At 42.8% G+C, this 24734-nt stretch overlaps 2 protein-coding genes and 2 long non-coding RNA genes across 4 annotated transcripts in view; 3 read left to right on the top strand and 1 right to left on the bottom strand.

Annotated features, from left to right (window-relative positions):
* LOC129750562 (filaggrin-2-like) overlaps positions 1-20463 on the bottom strand; it is a 98979-nt gene extending 78516 nt beyond the window's left edge. The window contains exon 1 of the mRNA XM_055745530.1: positions 19185-20463. The gene's annotated coding sequence lies outside the window, so the exon portion shown is untranslated. The remainder of the gene's footprint in view (positions 1-19184) is intronic.
* Positions 253-712, top strand: LOC129750563 (uncharacterized). Its single transcript, XR_008738413.1, has 4 exons — positions 253-385; positions 450-508; positions 567-633; positions 690-712. It is a non-coding gene; the product is annotated as an uncharacterized LOC129750563 (long non-coding RNA).
* Positions 944-7004, top strand: LOC129752657 (uncharacterized). Its single transcript, XM_055748427.1, has 2 exons — positions 944-6386; positions 6463-7004. Exons 1-2 carry the CDS (start codon positions 944-946, stop codon positions 7002-7004), a joined length of 5985 nt encoding a protein of 1994 aa, XP_055604402.1.
* Positions 7150-7609, top strand: LOC129750564 (uncharacterized). The gene is made up of 4 exons (XR_008738414.1): positions 7150-7282; positions 7347-7405; positions 7464-7530; positions 7587-7609. It is a non-coding gene; the product is annotated as an uncharacterized LOC129750564 (long non-coding RNA).
* Positions 20464-24734: the final 4271 nt, after the last annotated feature.

Genomic DNA, 24734 nt, shown 5'->3' with positions numbered 1-24734 from the left:
CTTGAAGAAGGAACGGAGATGCAAGTCGTTCATCATCAGTAGTATCCACGACTCCCAGCTGGAGTATGTCCAGGAGCTGGACACTCCGAAGATGATTTGGGATGCATTGGCGCGTGTCACTGAACTGACTTTCGATACCGAAAGTGCCATTGAACGCACTCGCGCAATGACAGCAGGAGAATTCGAAGATGCGTTCGAATGTGTAGGTGAGAAGTGAGTTCAGGAGTATAGGCGGGAAAAAATAAATCGAGATAGATTGTAAACAAAACAAAGATTGTGGAATTTCAATGCAAGTAGTATCGTTTGGTGATCAGAAGAAAATTAAAGCTAAGTTCGCAGTGGTTATTGTTGAGTTTGAATACTTACCCTAAATTTACGTGCTAAGGTAGGCCTAAACATCAGATTGAATTGCGTAACGCAAATAATAATTGAAAATTATCCCAATCTAGGCATTTGCAACTTTAGTACGAAGGCGCGAAGTGAAACTGCGCAGGGAAGTTGAGCACAGGTATGCCTATGAAAAGTGATTAAAAGTGATAGTTCTAATGCATTGTTAATTAATCTAGGCTACAATACCACGCAACGAAGCGTTTTCAATTAGGAATCGCCAGATTGAACCGAAATCGAATTGAGGTGAGAAATTTATTGAGAAAAGTGGAAATTGAATCTCTAACCTAGGTTTATTAAAGGTGTAGGGACTAGCAGCGGAAAATATCTGGAATCAAGACGGAAGTAAGCGATAGGAAGTTCACTAAACGTAAGCTTGAAAATTGTTCTTAGTGTATTCCAAAATTAATTTGTATTCAAATCGTAGGAATTTAAAACGTGTCCCGGTAGAGCTTCGAACGGACAAATAAAAGGGAACGTTACGAATCCGAAAACAAACTTTCGTTGTTACCACGATCCGGAAGTAACAATTTACATTTTAAATTCGTTTACGAAAATGTCCGATTCAGCCAGCACCGCAGCCACCGCTGCCCAAAAAGGTAAGAGCTTAGCGAGTAGTTCCCCTAAGGCGAAAAGTGATACCCCCCCTCAATTCAAGTCCGTTGCTCTTGGCCCTAACACTGAGAACGGCAAATCGAAACCAGGCACGACAAAAACCAAAAAGAAAACCTCTTCCGAAAAACAATACCCTATAGCCAATAACAATACTAGCCATACTTCCTCCGCGAACACGGTCGTTAATGTCGGTCACAGTTGTGGAACCTGTAAGTCGGTCGATAACAGCCAGATGGTTCAGTGCGATGATTGTGATGGATGGAACCATTTTAGTTGTGTGGGAGTGAACCAAAGTGTGGAGAATAGAAAGTGGAATTGTGCACAGTGCCAGGCGAAGCAAAAGAAGAAGAAGACGGGTGCTACGAAGGTTGCCAGGAACACCGCTGCAGCGAAGAAGGTCGAAAAGTCGAGGCCGGAGAAAACCAGCGACGGGAAGAAGAACAAGACTTCATCAGCGATGAAAGAGATGGAAGATTCTTTGCCGAGGAAACCCGTGGGAACCACGAAACCACCCAAAGCAGCATCTGTTAAGTCAGCGGGATCGAGAAGGTCGGCGAAAGCGCACCTGGAGCTGCAATTGCAGAAACTCGAAGCAGAACAGAAGCTGCTAGAAGAGAAAAAGAAGCTGATGGAGAAACACTTCAGCATTCTGGAGGAGTTGGTCGACCTGGAGGATGAAGAAGACGCCGATGAAGAGGAAGTGGACGCTGATACTAAGGTGCAGAACTGGTTAGGCGCCACTGGTGGAAGGCGCCAAGAAGAAGAAGAGGAATCTCCTAGTGCGGATGAAGAAGAAGAGTGCTCCGACGACGAAGAAGAGGAAGAAGGTGGAGAAATGGATTCCAGCGATGATTCCGAGGAGGAAACGGTGACAGACAGCAGCGATGACTCTAGTGAGGACGAAAAGGGAGGAACTAACGAATCCAGCTTCAATCCTAAGGGTCGTTCTACGCCAGCAAAGAAAGGCGAAAACAGGCGAAAAGACGTAACCAGTAGCCGGTTAACTTGTAACCTGACGCGCAATCAGCTCGCCGCTCGCCACGTTGTCGCTAAGGACTTGCCTGCGTTCTCAGGGAATCCCGAGGAATGGCCGATGTTTTTCTCCACTTTTGAGAGCACGACCCGGATGTGCGGCTACACAGACGACGAAAACATGATTCGGCTGAGGAACTGCCTGAAGGGAGATGCGTTTGCTGCCGTTCGAAGTTTTCTTCTCCATCCGAAGACAGTGAACAGGGCGATGGATGCGCTCAAATTGAAGTTTGGACAGCCAAGGTTTATCATCGAATCTCTAAAAGAAAAGGTTCTTGCCATTCCACCGGTCGACCCTGAGTCGATGAACGCGATGGTCGATTTCGCGCTGGACGTCCAGAACCTGACGGTGACGATCGACGCCTGTGGTCGGAAGGAGCTCAAGCAGGATGCTTCGTTGCTGAACTCACTGGTTTCCAAGCTTCCGGGACCAATGCAACTACAGTGGGCGAAACACTCCAGAAGTATTCGGAAGGTTAACCTGAAGACGTTCGGCAAATGGATCTACGAAATAGGCGAAGACGCATGTCTGGTTTCGAAGCCGCGTCAGACCAAAGTATCGTCTCACAACCAGGAGCCACGCAGGAGAACTAAGGCATACGTGAATGCTCACGTTGAGCACCAGGGGGAGTACCACGCTCATTTGCCAGGAGGTAGTACATCATCAGCCGGTGCCAGAAGAGCCTACCCCACAGCGTGCATTGTCTGCAGGGGATCTTGTGCATCTCTCGCGAACTGCCAAGGCTTTCGAGAGTTGTCATACGATGGGCGGTGGGCAATCACACGCGAAGCCAAGATGTGCCGGAAATGCCTAAAGCGCCACAGAGGAGGGTGTGTGTCCAGGAACTGCGGAGTCAACGGATGCACAAGCAAACATCACCCATTGCTGCACAAGCAGCTAAACCCAGAGTCCGAGCCCATGCAGCCAAACTCAGAGTCTACGCCCATCCAGACTGGAGACAACGCGCAACGGGAAGAGCGGTCCTGTAACACTCACCTGTCCGGGTCCAGCGCTGTCCTGTTTCGCTATGTTCCAGTCTTGGTGCATGGAAACGGGATAGTGATTCAATGCTACGCCTTCTTGGATGACGGATCCTCGCTGACGCTTATGGACCAAGACCTAGCGGATGAGCTGAACCTAAAAGGAGAACTTCGTCCCTTGGATCTCAAGTGGACTGGAGGAACATATAGAACAGAGGACAACAGCCAAATCGTCAGTTTAGATGTGTCCGGGCTTAAAGGAAAGCGGTATCACCTGAAAGATGTAAGGACAGTGGAGGAGCTGCAACTACCATCTCAAACGCTCGACGTGAAGCAGCTTCAACAAGATAACCCCTACCTACGAGGAATTCCCGTAGACTCGTATATCGATATTCGACCTCGTCTGCTAATTGGAGTGCAACACGCGAACGCGACGCTGGTTAGAAAGAGTCGAGAGGGCGAATCTGGTCAACCGATTGCAGTTAAGACCAACCTGGGATGGACGATCTACGGAGGAGCGCCGACGGGAGAGTCGCATAGTATGGTGCACTATACGTACCACGTTTACGCCTGTGACAACCAGACGGAAGATGACGCTGATGAGAAGCTGGATCGCGCGGTGAAGGACTTCTTCTCTCTTGAGAGTTTAGGAATAACTGCACCCACCAAGACGATGCGCTCCGCCGACGATGAGAGGGCCCTCAAACTACTTCGTGAGCTAACCAAATTCGATGGCGAGAGATATACAACCGGCCTGCTTTGGAGATACAACATCACGCATCTGCCAGACAGCAAACCGATGGCGCTGAAGTGGTTCTTGAATCTCGAGCGACGTATGGCGAAAGACCCGGAGCTGAGGGGAGTACTGCAGCAGAAACTGGCTGATTACGTCACGAAGGGCTATGTTCGGAAGCTTACGAAGGAAGAACTGGAGGAAAACCACGAGCGTGTCTGGTACTTACCAGTTTTTCCGGTCATCAACCCCAATAAGCCAGGAAAAGTTCGACTCGTCTGGGACGCCGCAGCAACAACGCATGAAGTTTCGCTGAACTCTTTACTACTCACGGGACCGGATCTTACCACTCCGCTGGTTTCCGTGCTCTTCAAATTTCGCGAACATCGATTTGGTATTTGTGGCGACATCAGGGAGATGTTCCACCAGGTTGGAATTAGAGGCGAAGACCAGCATAGCCAGCGATTTCTGTGGCGAGAGGAGAGAGAGCTAGGTGAACCCAGTGTTTACGTTATGCAGGTGATGACGTTCGGGGCGTGCTGTTCTCCATCAAGTGCACAGTACGTGAAGAACATGAACGCGGAACGTTTCAGCGAGCAGTTCCCAGCGGCCTCTGCGGCCATAGTGCAGTGTACGTATGTCGACGACATGTTGTGTAGCACAGAGACCGAAGAGGAGGCGATTGAGTTGGCGAAGACTGTTTGGGACATCAACAATCGAGGCGGGTTTGAAATCCGCAATTGGATGTCCAACTCCGTTGGCATACTATCAGCGCTTCGTGGAGATTCCTGTGCAGAGAAAAGCCTCGACCTGTCATCCAGCTTAGCGACCGAGAAGGTATTGGGAATGTGGTGGTGTACTAAGACCGACTGTTTCACTTACAAAATCAACTGGGATCGGCTAGGACGTGAGCTGCTGGAAGGCAATCGTTGCCCTACGAAACGTGAGGTACTCCGCACCCTGATGACCATCTACGATCCTCTAGGTCTCATCGCGCACTTCCTAATGTTTCTCAAGGTACTGCTACAGGAGATCTGGCGGACCCGAGTAGGCTGGGACGAAAACATCGACGATAAGTGCTTCGAAAAGTGGCGAAAATGGCTGCATCTTCTTCCGGACGTTGAGAACGTCAGTATTCCGCGATGCTACAGGATGTCTTCATCGATCGGTCATCACACCGAGATCCAGTTGCACACCTTTGTCGATGCTAGTGAAAATGGCACGGCGGCAGCTGTCTATCTCCGATTCGTGGAAGGTGACAACATCGAATGCAGTCTCGTCACCGCTAAGAGTCGTGTAGCACCACTCAAGTATCTCTCGATTCCGAGGCTCGAACTTCAAGCGGCAGTAATTGGAGCCAGATTAGCTGCGTTTGTCATGCAGGGACTATCGATCAAGGTTGCCCGTCGAGTTTTTTGGTCAGACTCCCGCAACGTTATCGCCTGGATACGTGCCGACCACCGCAAATACAACGCATTCGTCGCCGCGAGAGTCAGCGAAATCCTAGATCTCACGAGCGTATCGAGCTGGAAGTGGGTCCCAACGAAGTGGAATGTGGCGGACGAAGGCACGAAGTGGCAGTGTCAACCCTCCCTTACGAACGACAGCAGATGGTTCAAAGCACCAGAATTCCTGTGGCAAGCAGAAAAAGAATGGCCAGATACCCCGGAAAAACTGACAGAACCGGTGGAAGAGCTGCGAGCGTGCGTCAACGCGCACTTCCAAACGGAAAGCGAGATCATTCCCGTTAAAGATTTCTCAACCTGGAGACGATTGGTCAACACAACCGCCTACGTTTTTCGGTATCTACGCCAGCTTCGACCAAAGAAATTCACCCGCACCATCGAAATCCTTTCGAGCGAGGAGATACACCAAGCTGAGGACTACCTTCTCCGTACCGCACAGCAAGACGTCTTCCGAACCGAGCTAAACATTCTCCGACGCGACGACCGCAACGCAACGATTCCCAAGCAAAGTCAGCTGTACAAGCTCAACCCGTTCATCGATGAAAAAGGATTGCTGCGCATGCACGGCAGGACTGGAGCGTGCAAGTTTCTAGCAGTGGAAATCGCCAACCCTATTATCCTTCCGCGCGACCATCCGATTACGAATCTCATCGTTGAAAGCTACCACCAGAAGTTTCATCATCAAAACCACGAGTCAGTCATCAACGAAGTTCGCCAGAAATACTGCATCAGTTGTCTACGCAGAGTATACGCCAAGATCAGGTCCAACTGTCAACGCTGCAAGCTGCGGGAAGCTCGTCCCCGACCTCCAGCAATGGCTGACCTACCAAAGTGTCGACTAGCAGCTTTCGTTCGACCGTTCACACATACCGGCATCGACTATTTTGGACCGATGGAAGTGGCTATAGGGAGAAGGGTTGAAAAAAGGTGGGGGGTTTTATTAACTTGTCTCACTATTCGCGGGGTCTACCTTGATTTAGCTAGCTCTTTAACAACAAGCTCGTGCATAATGGTGATCCGCAACTTCATTGTGCGACGAGGAACACCTTCCGTTTTCTACAGCGACAGAGGAACTAACTTCATCGGAGCCGATCGGGAGTTGAAGCAAGCCCTGCAAGACGTCGACCAGCACAAGATGGCTCAGGAGTTTGTTTCGGCGACCACCACTTGGTGTTTTAATCCACCGGCAGCTCCCCATATGGGGGGGGAGCTGGGAACGACTCGTGCAGTCCGTCAAGCGCACCTTAGTGGAACTGCAGCTACCCCATCGCCCGAAGGAGGAAGAACTGAGGAGTGCTCTGGTCGAGATCGAAGGCATCATCAACGCACGGCCGCTTACCCACGTACCCATCGAAGACGATGCCGCACCAGCGCTCACACCGAACCATTGGTTGCTGGGTAGTTCCGACGGATTCAAACCATGGACCGAACCAGAAGTCAACTCCATCGCTTTGAGTCGAGGTTGGCATCTATCGCAGCAGATCGCGAACCACTTCTGGAAAAGATGGCTGCGGGAGTACCTGCCGGAGATCACCAGGCGTTCCAAGTGGCATCAGAACGTACCACCGATCAAAGAAGGCGACATCGTGGTCATCGTCGACTCGGAGCTGCCGAGGAATTGTTGGCCCAAGGGACGAGTTAACGGAACGGTAAACCGAGACGGGCAGGTGCGTACCGTAACAATAAAGACGGCGAAAGGTGTCTACGAGAGACCGGCGGTAAAGGTTGCAGTGATAGACGTAAGAGCTAAGAAGGAGTTTGCTGACTCAGAGGCGGAGTCAGCAAACTAGGGGGGAGTGTCACTGAACTGACTTTCGATACCGAAAGTGCCATTGAACGCACTCGCGCAATGACAGCAGGAGAATTCGAAGATGCGTTCGAATGTGTAGGTGAGAAGTGAGTTCAGGAGTATAGGCGGGAAAAAATAAATCGAGATAGATTGTAAACAAAACAAAGATTGTGGAATTTCAATGCAAGTAGTATCGTTTGGTGATCAGAAGAAAATTAAAGCTAAGTTCGCAGTGGTTATTGTTGAGTTTGAATACTTACCCTAAATTTACGTGCTAAGGTAGGCCTAAACATCAGATTGAATTGCGTAACGCAAATAATAATTGAAAATTATCCCAATCTAGGCATTTGCAACTTTAGTACGAAGGCGCGAAGTGAAACTGCGCAGGGAAGTTGAGCACAGGTATGCCTATGAAAAGTGATTAAAAGTGATAGTTCTAATGCATTGTTAATTAATCTAGGCTACAATACCACGCAACGAAGCGTTTTCAATTAGGAATCGCCAGATTGAACCGAAATCGAATTGAGGTGAGAAATTTATTGAGAAAAGTGGAAATTGAATCTCTAACCTAGGTTTATTAAAGGTGTAGGGACTAGCAGCGGAAAATATCTGGAATCAAGACGGAAGTAAGCGATAGGAAGTTCACTAAACGTAAGCTTGAAAATTGTTCTTAGTGTATTCCAAAATTAATTTGTATTCAAATCGTAGGAATTTAAAACGTGTCCCGGTAGAGCTTCGAACGGACAAATAAAAGGGAACGTTACGAATCCGAAAACAAACTTTCGTTGTTACCACGATCCGGAAGTAACAATTTACAGCGCGGGTTTTCGAAAGACGAAGCCTGGCCACCCGGATGCATCTGTTGCGAAAAATGGTGTTGCTCAAGTACGAGAGCAGAACACTGCAAGAACATTTTTTAGTGTTTGATAAGCTGATGAGAGGGTATCGTGCGACGGGTGCCTTGATGGATGAAGTCGATGCAATCTGTCATTTATTGCTTACATTGGGACCGTCATTTTCCACGATCGTTACGGCGTTGGAAACCATGCCGGAGGACAAGTTGAGCCTTGAATTTGTGAAATGCAGATTGCTCGACGAAGAAGTGAAAAAGCGAGGGCTAGGTATCGAACAGTGTACCCCTAAAATTGAACGTGCGGCATTTTCGGGTAGTAAGCAGAGTAAGAAGAAACCCATGAAGTGTTTTGCTTGTGATGTTGTTGGCCATGAGATTGCTGAATGCCCGAAGAAGGGGAAAGAGAAAAAGTTTGAGAAAAACTGCTCGAAAGCCCATATTGCTGATCGCAGAGATGGTGTGTGTTTTGTTGGCCAACGTGCTAGAGACGCGATCGAAGAAAACAAAGTGTTGTGGTACACCGATTCCGGATGTTCGGATCACATAGTGAATGTTGGTAACTGTTCACGGATTTGGAACCTTTGAAGAGTCCAGTGGAGATTGCCATAGCAAAGGACGGAGAGATTCTTGTTGTGAAGCATTCGGGAACCGTGAAAGTGTTGTCTAAAGTGAATGGTAAACATATTGACTGTACAGTGAAAAATGTACTGTACGTGCCTGAATTACGATGTAATCTCTTTTCGGTGATGCGTGTCGATGAAGCTGGAATGAAAGTGACCTATCAGAATGGAAAGGTTGTGATCTATCGTGGAAAGGAAGCAGTCGCGTGTGGTATGTGGCAAGGGAAGCTGTATCGTTTGGATCTAGTGCGTGTTGCGAGTAATGCAAGTTCGTCGATGTTGTCATGCGGTAGAGTTCCGCAAGAACTCGAGTTGTGGCATCGGCGGTTCGGCCACTTAAACGTGAAAAGTCTCCAACAGCTCATCCGCGGGGAGCTAGTGACTGGACTAAAAGTGAATAGCGTCGGGAAAAAAGGACGAAACGATAGTCTGTGAATCGTGCCTTGTTGGCAAGCAGACTCGGAAGCCGTTTGCAGTGCGGAATGCAAAACGGTCTTCGCGGGTGTAGAGTCTACTGTTAGTAAATATTACCATCGATTTATCACAGTGCAGAAATATTGCCATGATCTATTGAGACACCCCTCGGTTGTCAAATGTGTTCCTCTAAAAGTGTATGCGTTTGGCGGTACAACCCAGTAAACATGAATCGGCAGAGAGGTAACTCAAATCGCCAGAGGGATCGTAACGATCTCTCTGGCGATTTTGCATCATCAGATCGGTAGAGAGGAACACACCATATGCGTGTCTCGGGTGAGTGCTACGAGATCTGAGTAGAAATGCTTAGGCCCGCCCCAAGAGAGCACTATCCGAATTGTGCTCGTGTGTTCCTATCGTGGTGTGTGTGTGTGTGTTCGGCTCAGATCTGCCGTCGCTTGCCGAACAATTTCCGTTACAGTGGTGTTGATTTGATAATGGGCATAAAAAACGTAATTTCCCAAATTGATGATTTATTGGATTAATCCTTTCAGAAACCGTTACCCGCATTTTTTTTTCGTTTGTATGCTTCATACTTTTTTCCCGCAACGTACAAACTCAAATACATATAACAAACAATTGAATTTATATTTACTAATCTAATCCGTAGTTTTCAGAAAACTTAGGGCAACATTGTTTAATTTAATTTGTTTATATTATATTCCTTTTTTTCCAAATTATAAAATTCGGAATTCAAATTCCCTTTTCAAAATCTTTTTGGTTTTTTTATTACCCGACTATGAATTGTTTAACAGCAAATTGATATAATCAAAACAATCAATCAAGCTTCGAAATAGGGAATTTTGATTTATACTTTCTACATATCTAACTTTTGACTCAGATACAGAATTTTAATTCAGATTCAGAATCCAGATTCTTGTTCGAATTTAGCGACAGTGATTCTGATTTAATGTTTTGGTTGTTGAATGGCAAATTCAGTTTTAAAGACCATCCAACAACCAAAAAATTCTAGGTATCCAGATTCAAAATTAAGATACAGAATTCAGATTTAGAATTAAGATTAAGCATTCAGAGTCAGAGTTCAGATTCAGCTTTCAAATTCTAATTTTAGATAAAGATTTCAGTGGCAGATTTCAAATTTAGAATTCAGATTCAGATTTCAAATTTATTTTTCAAAATTTAGCTTCACATTTATATTTAAAATTTCAGATTTAATTTTTCAGATTCAGGTACAGATTTCGGTAAAAATATCTTCTGAAAACGTATTCCGTTTAAATAATTTATCTATACATAATTTTGTTTTTCAATACACTGCATCGTTAAAGTTTCTTAAGGCTTAAGAAAATAATATGGAAACAGCTTCACAAAAAATTTTGTTATTGTTGTTTTGAATAACTGAAACCAAACCGACGACATATTTCAAGTCTTCTGCTCTTTCGAACTTTCTGTATCTTTCGAAAAGTGAACATTTTTTCCACTGTAAGTAAATTTTTCTTCTAAGTTTTGGAACAGAAGATCCACAATTTTCCTAACAAATTCATATGGATCTTCATACTCATATGATTTTAATTGTTCTTCGAACAAAACCATGTATTGTGATCTTTCAAAAATTCTTCCATTTTTTGAAAATCTGCATCATTCTTAGGAGGAAATTCTGGAATATCGCAAGGATCCTTACAAATATTTTGACGTGAGATTTCTTTGAAGCTCTTGGATATTCCCACTAGTAAAAAAAATATCTTGCTGTAATATTATAAATATTACGTGTTATTAGGTTAAATTTTTCGAAGGATTACAACTAGAATGATCACACCATAGTCTGGATTTAAAATCTGAATTTAAAAGCTTTAGCCATAGAGGGTGAAAACTCCAGGTTAAACAAATCGTACAGAAAAAATCTTTATCTTGAATCCTGAATCTGAAATCTGAATCTGTAATCTCAATCTGAAATCTGAATCTTAAACCTGGATCTGAAATCTGAATCTGAAATCTAAATCTGAATCTGAATCTTAAACCTGGATCTGAAATCTGAATCTGAAATCTAAATCTGAATCTGAATCTTAAATCTGAATCTGAATCTGAAATTTGAATCTGAAATCTGAATCTGAAATCTGTATCTGAAATCTGAATCTGAAATCTGAAATCTGAATCTGAAATCTGAATCTGAAATCTGAATCTGAAATCTGAATCTGAAATCTGAATCTGAAATCTGAATCTGAAATCTGAATCTGAAATCTGAAATCTGAATCTGAAATCTGAAATCTGAATCTGAAATCTGAATCTGAAATCTGAATCTGAAATCTGAATCTGAAATCTGAATCTGAAATCTGAATCTGAAATCTGAATCTGAAATCTGAATCTGAAATCTGAATCTGAAATCTGAATCTGAAATCTGAATCTGAAATCTGAATCTGAAATCTGAATCTGAAATCTGAATCTGAAATCTGAATCTGAAATCTGAATCTGAAATCTGAATCTGAAATCTGAATCTGAAATCTGAATCTGAAATCTGAATCTGAAATCTGAATCTGAATCTGAAATCTGAATCTGAATCTGAAATCTGAATCTGAAATCTGAATCTGAAATTTGAATCTGAAATCTGAATCTGAAATTTGAAATCTGAAATCTGAAATTTTAATCCGTAAATTGTATCTGAATCTGAATTCTGAATCCAAAATATGAATTTGAAATCGAAATCTTAAATCTGAGACTGAAATTTGTATCTGAAATCTAACACTCCAGAATCTGAATCTAAGATCTGAAATCTAGTATTAATATACTTTTTCTCTAAAAAGGATTAAATTTTTATTTTTAAATTATTTTCTAGAATTAGTCATTAGTATAAGTAAAGAACTGAGAGTTTTTGGACCGAATATCATTACTCACCCAAAGCATTTAACGTTTCCATGACGTTATTTATTCCTGTTAAATAAAAAAAAATTAAAACAAGTTCATAAAAACACCTTTATAGAAATACCTGTTTGCAAATCGTATGCCTTTACCGACCTTTCGGGAGCAAATGATCCTTTTTGCCGGAATAATATCACTAAACCACAATCAATTTTAACACTACATTATCTACACTACATTTTCTCAATAGCTAAATATCCTTCGTTGAAAAATTTACCGCCCGTTATCACCAGACCGCACCACACGAGGGTACGTCTGGAACTGACAATGCTTTGCTAGCACACAGTTTATTCGAAACGAGTAACCCGGTGAGGTAATAATATGAATAATATCAAACGAGCAGCCGTCGCCCGTCGGGCCAGTTAAGTTCTTGAGAAAAATGCTCCCAAGTCGAATAAGAAGAAATATCGGCCTCAGCGTGCGCGAGTGTCGCCGAAATATAACCGTTTTTTCCTAAGTCGGGATACCCAGTACTCAATTTTCTGAATTCTCTGTCGATTTTTGAGAGGACGCGCTTACTGGGAAGCTTCAGAGCCGAGAGCCGAATTATAGTCGCTCTCTTTTACAGCAACTACGAAACGATCCGGACGCAATTGCTGATATCGGGTGGCTAGGTTCTACAAATTGGCGCAGTCGGTGGGATCCAAGATGGTGAGTTAAAAATACTTAGCTTAACTGAGGATTCAACCAATTGATTCAAGTGGCACGTAAGATGTTTTAAACTCGGAAAGTAAGCATTAAATATCTGTGTATCATTTGTTTTTGAATGAATCGCGGTATGATTGGGAAAAAAATCTGAGTCTGTCGAGGTAAAAAGTAATATCTAGTTGCAAATTTGAAAAGAAAATATTTTTTTAAGTTAAAATTTTGAATCAAAACGGAGAAAGAACGATGGAATTCATAGTGCTGAGAAAGGAAAAGAAGCGAGCCCGGTGAAATCCGAAGCGCTGTAATAATGAAAAAGCGAACAAGCGAGACTGGAATGATCCACAGCGCTGAAATAAGGAAAAATAAACCAAGAAAAAGAAGCGAGTCTGGAATTATCCAAAGCGCTGATATTAAAAAAAGAAAAAGCGAGGCTGGTTTGATCCAAAGCGCTCAACTAAAATAAAAAAAAAGAAGCGAGTCTGGAATAATCCAAAGCGCTGCAATTGAATGAAAAATAGAAGAAAAATAAGCGAGACTGGCTTGATCCAAAGCGCTGACAAAAAAAAATGGAATAAAGCGAGTCTGGAATAATCCAAAGCGCTGCAAAAGAAAAAAAAAGATGAACAAGAAGTGAGGCTGGAATGATCCAAAGCGCTGTACAAGAAAAAGCTTTGCTAGAATAGTTCAAAATTTAAAAAGTTCCAAAAAAAAGGAAAAAAAGTGTTTGATCTGAGCGTTGCAGCCATCATGAAAGAATCTAAATTTTTGTCTTACCGTAGAGTAATAGTAAGGCTAATCAGGCTAGGAAAAAACATTGAACTCTGGATGGAAAAGCGTTTATATTCCAAAGCTGGCCCAGTTTGTCAAAAATGTCAAACTTTCAACCTCACTATACGTTAGGATAAATTGAGTCACATAGCAACTAGCAAAGCAAAGCATAGTTTCAACAATAATAGCCAAAATAGGAAAACAATGGAAATGAAATCACTATCCTGAGCCGTTCAAGGTCCCTCTTGTTCTAGAAGAAGTATTCGTAAATAAAAAGGTGTTGAACCAATTTTCGATTTGGTGATCTGCGTAATATTCATATGGATCGAAAAACGAGAATTAGTTAAATGCCTTTGTTCGTGGACTACAAAAATACGCAACTTTGAATTTCATGATCGGAAGACGAAGTGAGTATTAAAAGCAGATACGAAATAAGTGCCTTAAGAGCGTTATGATTGTTAGACTATGTAATCAACTCTCCTGCGGTAGAGAGAGGAAGAAAGAGATAAATAAATTACAAGCTCCGGTGGAAAAAAAAGTTTCGTGACACACATTCGTTCTCTTATTTGCGACCGTCACCGAAGACAGAAGTTTCTTCAAATGCAATCGCCAATGACTGAAAATGCGAGCTCGGAATACGACACAAGTCAGGAAGCGTAAAGGTACTATTTCAATGTAACAATTGAGTAAGTCGGTTTACAAAGGACAGAATTCTAAAAAAAAATAAATATTTGACTACAGAAAATCCACATTACTCTGCATAACACAATAACAGATATAGCTAAGTTTAAATGATATAGTTTTGAAGAAAAGTTAAATCATGCTTCCCATTATCAAGCAAATAGGGTGTTGTAGAACCTTTAAATTGAACGATTTAAATTATTTAAAACCATTTTTGTCAGATCTGCAATGAGGTTTTTTTTTTCCAGCGGCAGATGATACTTTGATAGCTGTGAAGAGAATGCGAACTGGCAAGGGAAAAGACCAAAGCTTTTCGAAATGAATTAGCATCATTCGATGGAATCGGAGTCAAGAACAACAGAAACATACTAGGTACTTACTTTTGAAATTAAGATTGAGAGATTCGGATCATGTGAGACGAAGAAGGGTTTGAATCTATTGTGATGACAGAAGATTGTTCAACAAAGCGCGGGCTATTCCATCGTCGGTAAAAAAAAATCCGCCTTAGCTTATGTTACGATCAAAGAAAACTAAACGTACTTCGTAGAAGATTGGATTGATTAATTCTAAAGTAGTGTTTCACATTTTTATAGAAACTCCATTATTATTGCATTAAGATGAATGACAAAATCTACTAAGATTATTGCATTATTGGAGAAGTTGTTTATTTTAAATGTGTGTCCAGCTTATGGCACGCGGATGGATTATTGAAATTAAAGCTGACCGTTACTGTTCATTTGCGTGCCAACAAAGGAGGATGATGACTGAATGCCAAAAGTGATAGACAAGCACGAGAGGGGGAAAGAGCGATCAATGATGGTCAAATGACACTATAGAATGGAAAGGTTGCTGCTTCTCATTTACACACATGGTAGCAACCATATGCTAGATATTATGTTTTAAAATAACATTTTCAGAAACATCGCTGGGGAACTATCAGCAAAACACTGACTTCCGACAATCTAGTACTTTACTTTGCTTTTTCGGACAATCGAAATTCCAAAGTAAAATTAAGTGCTGGCGCAATAATATACGAGCGGAGTGATCACGATCATTGACTTGCGAGGGACTCCTTCTGTCAGGCATATAGCAGCTCCTGCGATTTCAACTGAACGATTATTAATTAGCCACACGAGCGGGAAACTATAAATACCAATAAACACACATATGACAGAAAAAGATAAACTTAAAAAAGCGCGACAGTAAAAGGTTGAAATTGTTCGAGTACCTGTGCATTCGGGGAATTTCGTCCATAATTTCAGGAGAATTAAAGCGTCTGGGATTCGGGAAGGTTCCCATACGAATATAGATTGCAGTTAAATATGTTAAATATTTTTCTGCCCTATGATTTATTTTTCTTTTTGGAGAAGGAAATGGATGTAGAGTCTACTGTTAGTAAATATTACCATCGATTTATCACAGTGCAGAAATATTGCCATGATCTATTGAGACACCCCTCGGTTGTCAAATGTGTTCCTCTAAAAGTGTATGCGTTTGGCGGTACAAGCTTCAGAGCCGAGAGCCGAATTATAGTCGCTCTCTTTTACAGCAACTACGAAACGATCCTCACGCAATTGCCGATATCGGGTGGCGAGGTTCTACAGCGGGTGCTGGAGCTCATCCACTCGGATGTGTGTGGGCCCATTTCGCCGGTCGGATTAAACGGTGTGAAGTACTTTGTAACTTTTATCGACGATTGGAGTCATTTTACTTTCGTGTATTTGATCCAATCGAAAAGTGAAGTCTTCGGGTGTTTCCGGGACTATGAAGCGAAAGTGACCGCGAAATTCGGACAAAAAGTGAGTCGTGTGCGTTGCGACAACGGATGTGAGTACCGCAATCGTGAGTTCGAGTTGTTCTGCAGTCGGCGTGGAATTCAAATGGAGTGGAGCGTTCCATATACCCCCGAGCTCAACGGAGTGAGCGAAAGAATGAACCGTACTCTTATCGAGAAGGTTCGATCGATGCTCGACGATTCTGGTGTGGATCAGCGGTTTTGGGGCCAAGCGGTTGAAACGGCTGCTTACTTGACAAACCGGAGCCCGTCAAATGCTCTCGAACAGGATGTGACCCCATCTGAAATGTGGGAAGGCAGGAAACCGAATGTAGCCAATCTGCGTATGTTTGGATGTGATGTTCGCGTTCATGTGCCCAATGAATTGCAACGAAAGCTTGACAGCAAAGTGTGGAAAGGTGTATTTGTTGGTTACGCACACACTGGCTACCGAATTTGGAATCCGGAAAGTGAGAAAATAGTCCATGCTCGTGATGTAGACTTCATCGAATCTCGACGGGTCAAGCCTAGCCCAAGAATCGAGAACGATTCTTTCCCGCGTATTTGTGCAACCGACGAAGAGTCTGTGCCTGAAACCGAAGAGCCGGAGAATGAGTATGAAAGAACTAGCGAAGAGTCGTTTGTCGATGCAGAGCCCGGTCAGTCAGAGGATGAACCGGAACAGAATCCCAGCGAGGCTGCGAGGCCGCAACGTGAACGTAAAGCTCCGAAATGGCACGAAAACTTCGAGGTGGAGTACGCTGCTTTCGCTTTGAATGCGATGAGTTATGTGGAAGACCTGCCAACGACAATCGCGGATGCATGAGCGAAGCAACTGGGACCAATGGAAGACGGCGATAGACGAAGAAATGAATAGTTTGGTCAAGAATAAAACCTGGACCTTGACTCAACTACCGAAGAACCGTTCCGCTATTACCAGCAAATGGGTGTTCAAGGTAAAGCGTGGCCTGAGCGGTGAACCCGATCGGTATAAAGCCCGTCTAGTCGCTAGAGGATTTAGTCAAAAACGTGGTTTTGACTACAATGAAACCTATTCCCCCGTTGCCAAACTCGACACCTTGCGTGTGGTTCTAGCTGTGGCTAACCACGAGAAGATGGTTGTACATGAAATGGATGTTCGTACGGCCTTCTTGAACGGAACACTGAGTAAGGAGATTTATATGGTGCAACCCGAAGGTTTTACGAAAGGAGTTGACCTTGTCTGTCGTCTTGAAAAGTCAATATATGGGCTAAAGCAGGCTTTGGGAGCATGAAATGAGCGATTCCATAGTTTTGTGGAAGGTCATCTTGGATTCCAGCGAAGCACTAGTGATCAGTGCTTGTATATGCGCAAGGTAGGGCAAGATCGAGTCTTCCTTGTGCTGTATGTGGACAATGTCGTAGTGGCTGGCGACTCGTTGAAAGCGGTCAAAGCGTTGTTTGTCTAGTGAATTTGAAATGACTGACGAAAACGAAATTCAGTCGTTTCTTGGTATGCTGATCGAGCGTGACGTAGCTAGTGGTGTGACTAAGTTTAGTCAACAGAAATATCTGGAGAATTTGTTGCGGAGATTCCGAATGGAGAACTGTAAGCCCGTGAGCACTACCATGGGATCGCGACTCAAGCTGCGTAAAGGTGTCGAAGAGAACAGAACAGACAAACCATACCGTGAGCTCGTAGGATGCTTGACGTATGCATCGCTAACGACAAGACCCGACTTGGCTGCAGCAGTGAATTTTTTCAGCCAGTATCAAAGTTGTCCGAGCTAAAAACATTGGACTTATCTGAAGAGAATCCTTCGTTACATCAAGGGAACGCTTGATTGAAAACTGGTGTACAAATACAACAGTTGGAAGTGTTTACGGATGCGGACTGGGCGAACGATCCGTGTGACCGGCGATCCATTAGTGGCAGCATTTACAAAGTTTTTGGTTGCACTATTGGATGGATGACATGAAAGCAGTAGACGATTGCTCTTTCGTCTACCGAGGCTGAATTGACCGCATTATGTAACGCAGCGTGCCACGAGATTTGGTTGGTAAGAGTCCTGGAGGATCTTGGAATAACTCCTGAGGCCCCGTCGTTTTCTATGAGGACAACCAATCGACGATACGTGTGGCCGAGGACTCAAAGGATCACGGACGACTGAAACACGTAGATGTTAAGTACCATTTTCTGAGGGACCTCGTCAAGCGGAACAGGATCTGCTTGAAATTCCTTCGATCTGAAGACCAAACGGCGGATTTGATGACTAAAGGTCTGCCGAAGGGTGCGTTCTGGCGTCATTGTGCTGGCATTGGGCTGGTACGAAGCAGCGTTTGAGGGGGAGTGTTAGGATTATTAATCTGGCAACCTAGTTCGTCCCTACTAAGAACGCCTCTTCTTTTTTTTTTGTTTATTTGTGACACTTTACCAACGCTTTGGCATTCGTGTCAAAGACGCCTCTACTGTTTTTCTTCACTGTCACTTGTAAACAAAGAGCTGAATACAAACCACGTTTTTCTTGTTAGCTCCGGGTTTTTATTTCCATCGTAATTCCATCCGAAACCCACTTTACCGATCGAGAAAAAAAACACTCTCACTTTGATTGTTTGCTCTAGTATTTAAACTATTATTTATAAAAAATATTTATTTATTTAAAAAAAATCAGAACTTCTATTAAAAATTCAAATTATAAATTTCAGAATCGCAATTCAATAAGATCAGAATCTTAATTCAAAATTAAATGTCTTTAAGTAAATACTGAATTTAATGTTTTTGATTAAAGTAGAATATGAGTTCCTTAAATAGAAATTATGAACCTGTTAAAAAAAATTAAACTTGAACTTGATCAAGAACGAGCAATTTAAAAGTGATTTTTATATAAAATTCAGAGAACACATGAAAAAGTTAAAAAATATTTTGGGATTCATTTAAATAAGATTGAAAATTTTAATTGTTTCTATGAATTTAGAATCCAAAGATCATTTAGTGGTCATTTTTTCGAAACCTCAAGCTGAATCAACCTAAAAAAAGAGAAATAATGATGACTTCTAGGGGAAAGTGGGGTTGACTTGGTCCCATCCTTTTGTATCAATCATTAACCGGAAAGTTAGCAGCATGCTGTTATCTGTTTTTCAATTCCAAGTCGCCGCCGACCGTGGACTAGAGGATAACGATCAGGACTTCTAAGCCAGAGGTCATGAGATCGAATCTCGGTCATGGCATACATAGTAGTCTTTTTGTGTGCTGGTGGTGATAGCATTTGTAGGATGCTAGCCATCATATTCTTGAATGATGTACGCATTAGAGTTAAATAAATTAGATCTCTTCACTCTTCAAAGAAACATTAAGTTTCACTGAGATCCTATATGTGTGTGTCACAAAAAATATGTTTTTTTTTTTAACCTAACCTTGTGTAAATATTAAAAAATTTTCCAAAAGTAATTTGATTAATATAAAATTTAAGCTTTCTTTATATTGTATCATATATTTAAATACTCTCAGCTCACCTGGTATCCCGGTAGTTGTGCGTTTCGCGTTACGATGTGGCCAGGCGTATCAGGACTTGTTGCAGATTTCGTGATAAGTTTTTCGCTATGGAGGCGCTACTATACGGATCCTCTTTTGTCGGGACGTAGAATATGTAGCGAGACTGTAGAGAAGCTCTCCCCCCAGCAACAAAGCGAACAGAAATGAGGAAGAAGGAAGGTATTAATCGATCCTCGGTGAATTATTCAATACACACTATTTTCACCAGCAAACGATTTCGATTTCGCGCAGTACCCTATACTGCATTTCATTTTCGGTAGAATTCACTTCACTGGTTGATGGTGCACACGCATATGTGTACATTGAACCAGGAGCACCGGAAATTGGGGTGGTTTCGATCGATTGCGAGCACCCTCCCCACAGACTTCCTAAGGGTGCTGAGCAAAAAAAAATCACAGCACTAGCACTAGGATTGGTGGATTGGTGTGGTGGGAGTCGGTGGGAAAAATCAATTTTCATTCACCCGGATACACACGGCACTACAACACTTCATGCACCAAATATTTCCTACAGTGATGCAGAAAAATTCACCCCATCACCGGATGTGCTGCTCTTGTTCGTCTTCCATGGCAACCATTATTGCAAGGATGCTGTTTCAAGGAGCCCTCGCTCCCCTTTTCGTATGACACCACCCACTGCTCGGTGCAAACAAAATTTCCCTACTTTACATTCAAAAAAGGGAGGAAAAAAGAACTAACAAGCTCCCAACGAAAGACGACAACCACCTCCCAGGACGATAATGGAGACACTTTTTTCACTCTTCTTCTTTAGGTTTCGTAAAAAAACGGGTGCAAATGTTGACCTCCTGCCACTCACCGCCACCACCCACTGTGACGACAAGGAGTGAATTGGTGCTGTTGATAACACGAGCTCGACTATATATTTTCTTCGGCAATCCTATGTACTTTTACAGGAAAAGGACTCTCAGCCCACCAAATGCACCGACACACAGATATCTAAGTAGTATGGCACGACTTAAGATCTTGCCGTCCCTGGACAGACAGACGGTTGACTGACAGAAGGAAGGACAAGAGAGGAAGTTCCGTACAACAGCAGCAGTGTATCCTATTTTTTCTTCTATTACTTGATATAGCTGAGTAAGCGCGGGCACTTTTCCACAGAACGTTTGTCACCCTTTGCTGAAGGCTCGTTTTGCCTTCATAGCTTCCGACGGAAAGAAAAATTCCGAACCGAACAGGACGAAGTATAGTCAGCGACTGTGGCACCAAGCTGACCAGCTCGGAATTTTCACGGTTGCTCCACGACTGGGTGGGTGGAATTGCAAGCCACCCAACCAAAGGGAACTCATCCTGGAAAATTGGTGCTCTCTGAGATTGTCTTAGTGTGTGCAAAAGGAAAACTGTTCTCATTGTTTTACTAAGGATTCATTTGGGGTTCTGTTCGAGTGAATGTAATGAGCGATTTCCCAATTTTGGCGCCAGATTTGTGTTTTCTTCGTGGAATCGAGACCCGTACATTCCTTTGCTGGAAGTGAGGTTTGAAACCCTATTTTTGTTATCTTGTACTGACAATAAAGAAAAACGAATGGTTGTCCTATCTTTGGCTTTGAAAACACCTCTTCTATCGATAGTTTGATTTGAACAGAATAGAAAGTGTATTAAAACATTGTTCCCAAACAACCAAGAGTCACGTATTTATTCAAATATAGACTTCGAAAGATACATTTTGGTAAGTAAAGAGAAATAACTGTCCAATTAACACGAGTGATTTCGATGTTCTCATTAATGAACTTAAAAATGTTACAAAAGTAATTTATATGTACGTTGTAAGTGACTTAAGGCACAAAAGTACTCAAAACGGGATTCAAAAGTCGAACAAACTTCCACTCATTTTTTTCCAAAATTTCTAGAGCAAGGTCAAAATTTTCTTCATTAATTTATATTAAGACTCTGGATGAAATTTCGTTCTTAAAGGTATCTATTTTTAAGCGTTGTGACGTCACGAAAATTCTACTGTTTTTCGATTTATGATTTACTGAAATTAGGCATATTGTCGAAAATTGGAGGTCTCTTCGAATGTTTTGAGTGGAATTTAATGCAATTTTTAGATTGAAAATCGGTTTAGATGGATGTGAGTTGCACCTGGGTAAAAAATGCGTTGTGACGTCATGAAAATTTATTTACTTTTTTTCGAAAACGTTCAAGACTTTTTACTTCAACACTATTATGGTATTTCTTCAATACAAGTTCAACACAACAATGCGCTTCAATAAACGAATTCTATTATCAAGTTTTTAAAGAAACTAACATTTTTTTTTGCATTAAATCGTTTGTTTTTAAACATTTCTAATAAATCATTTAAAATCGTTGTTCGGATAATATTTAAACCAGGTTTTGTAAGTTTTAAACCTACAACCCCACCGGCGTTACAGGGACTCCCTTTATTAGGCCTCAGGGCGACTCGCTTACCAAAGGAAATCGCAGGGTGTTCGAACTCCAAGATCAAGAAAAACCCCAAATATGCACTTCTCGAATTTTTATTTCTAAACGGCCACCACAATTCTCAACACTTCAACAGGGTCAATTGGTTACAGTGTTACAGTGTCGCTACTGAAGATGGAGGAGCTGCGACGATGATGACGCTACGGCTGACCAACTCCTCTATCGGTCCGAATTACACCGAAAACCGGGACTTTCCTTCCGGGAATCTCGGCTATGATGACGAATGAATGGTTTGGGGAACTGGTTGGTCGATCCGAGTGTTGTTGTTCGGAATCGACCACAACCTTCAACCAATGATCACCCGGGTGGTAGCGGCTATCCGGGGCGATCGGGGTCCAATCCAGGCTGATTAAGAGACCAAAGCTCAGGGACAAAGGTTGGCTTCTGTCCCGCCAAATGGTTTCTTTTGGCCAAAACTTAGGGGTCCTGTACTTCACAATGTCGTGGTACTATTCGAAGTGAGCCAGCACCAGGAAGCCGCCTTTGCCCGGCCTTGAACCGCGAGTATAGGTCGTTGCTCTCCCATTGTGGCGGACACGTTCGTTCGCCTTCGTGAACTCGTCGGGCGTCGTTACCGATCGGGATGGTTACCAAGCAGCGCGGGTTACCATAGATGGCCCTCTGGTGGTGAGGTGATCAAGCTTCCTGGCTGCGTACTGGTGACTTGTGGCGCTGTCGTCGGCTTTGAAGGCTACATTATTTGGGGAAAACCCTCACCCCTCATTTTCCTCACTGCGATATTTAAAACTACATTTACTCGCGACCAATCACTACAACCTCGATGGAAGTGTTATCTGACGCTTACAGTTTTTAACTATTCCTTGTATCAGCCAATAGCAGATCAAAGCTAAAATATTCATTTATAATGCATGTTAGACAGGTTTATCAGTAAATATGCGAATAAAGGAACTTACAATTATAGTTTCGCACATGAGGTTTTCCTCAAGCAGACTGCCTGACCTTAGTGAAATTTGTGAGATAGATCTGGATGTACAACAAAACTTAATTAACAAATCTTGAGACAATCGTAGAGGGAGATCAAGTACTTACAGTTTAATATTTCAAACTATCCGAAAACTAATTTTTGTTCACACGTGGCAAACGATGAATGTAGTTTGCGAGCTTCAATAGAAGTTAGCTGACATTAAATCTTTCCGTCGTGCCCAGCGTTTTTTTTTTTTTTTTTGTAATTTCTTTATTTGAAACGGCTCATACCTTGAGGCTTTAAGGAGCCAAATTCGTTTTGTATGTTTACAATTGTTTTCTTAGGTCTACATCACTTTATCACTTTTTTTTTACTTTTTGAAGAGAAAAGAAAATAGATAGGAAATATGAAAATGAAAAGAATTATAGACGAAGATCAATAGCTTTTAGAAAAAGGTAGATTTCGAACATGTAATCAATGTCTATCGCAGCTAGTACATCTCTTACTGGGGTACAGGGTGGTTTTCCTCGGGCCCGAAGGGAGTCTATTAAATTCGTTCTAGCGGCCAGGTGGGCCTCACATGACCAAACGATATGCTCGATGTCGTGGTAACCTTGGCCACAGCCACACAAATTGCTGCCAGCAATATTTATACGATAGAGAACCGCGTTCAAGGAACAATGATTGGACATGAGACGGGAAAATATACGAATAAAATCACGACTCAAGTCCAATCTATTGAACCAGGGCTTAAGGCTTACCCTTGGGATAATCGAGTGGAGCCACCGACCATCCTCATCCTCGTCCCATCTGCGCTGCCAGTTGACAGTAGAGTTTCTCCGAGCCAAGAAGTAGAATTCGTTGAAGACGATTTCACGCTGGTAAATGTTGCCTTCCATCGCACCCACCTTTGCAAGGGAATCTGCCCTCTCATTGCCTAATATCGAGCAATGTGAGAGGACCCAGACAAAGGTGATGGAAAAGCAACGTCTTGATAAAGTGGTCAATATTTCTCGTATCTTTCTGAGGAAATACGGCGTGAGATTTCCTGGTCTTATAGAGCGGATCGCTTCAACAGAGCTGAGACTATCAGTTATAATAAAGTAGTGTTCAACAGGTCGTGTTGCAATACTATCCAAAGCCCAATGAATAGCAGCTAATTCTGCTATATACACAGAGCATGGTGACTCGAGGCTGTAAGAGGCGCTAGATATTTCGTTGAACACTCCAATTCCCGTAGATTCCTCTATCAGGGACCCATCGGTAAAGAACATTTTTTCAGCATCGACGTGTCTATATTTAGCTTCGAAAATTTGTGGAATCAAAAGTGGACGGTGCGTGTCTGGGATTTCACGGGTTTCCTGCTGCATAGACAAATCAAACTGGACAGAAGAATTATCGTAGTCAGGGCTGCAAACACGAGTTGGAGAGTACGAAGAAGGGTTTACCTGCATTGACATGAGGATGTGGTAAATAGACGTAAATCTGGTTTGAAGATTTTGCTCAAGAAGCCTTTCGAAATTTACTATCACCAATGGGTTCATGACCTCACACCTGATGAGGAACCGAAGTGATAGTAGATTGAATCGATCTTTCAAAGGGAGTATTCCTGCCAAAACTTCAAGGCTCATGGTATGCGTTGAGGGCATACATCCCAAAGCGATACGCAGGCAACGATATTGGATACGCTCGAGTTTGATGAGGTGAGTTTTGGCAGCTGATTGGAAACAGAAGCTACCATATTCCATCACTGAGAGAATCGTAGTTCGATACAATTTTAAAAGATCTTCTGGATGGGCTCCCCACCAGGTGCCAGTGATTGATCGAAGAAAATTGATTCTTTGTTGGCATTTGCCTTTCAGATACTCAATATGGGCTCTCCAGGTACACTTGGAATCAAACCAAACCCCAAGATACTTGAAACACCTCGATTGATTGATCGTTCTGCCTAGTAGTTGAAGCTTAGGTTGAGCAGGTCTATGTTTCTTAGAGAAAACAACCATCTCCGTTTTCTGAGGGGAAAACTCAATCCCAAGCCCCAAAGCCCAGGTTGACAATCTGTCTAAAGTATCTTGTAATGGTCTGTGCAGATGAGACTCAGTAGATCCTGTGACAGACACCAC

The sequence above is a fragment of the Uranotaenia lowii genome, chromosome 3 (genome assembly GCF_029784155.1).
Source record: "Uranotaenia lowii strain MFRU-FL chromosome 3, ASM2978415v1, whole genome shotgun sequence".
Taxonomy (NCBI): domain Eukaryota; kingdom Metazoa; phylum Arthropoda; class Insecta; order Diptera; family Culicidae; genus Uranotaenia; species Uranotaenia lowii.
The sequence above is the reverse complement of the archived record's forward strand: the minus strand, read 5'-3'. Positions and strand labels throughout refer to the sequence as shown.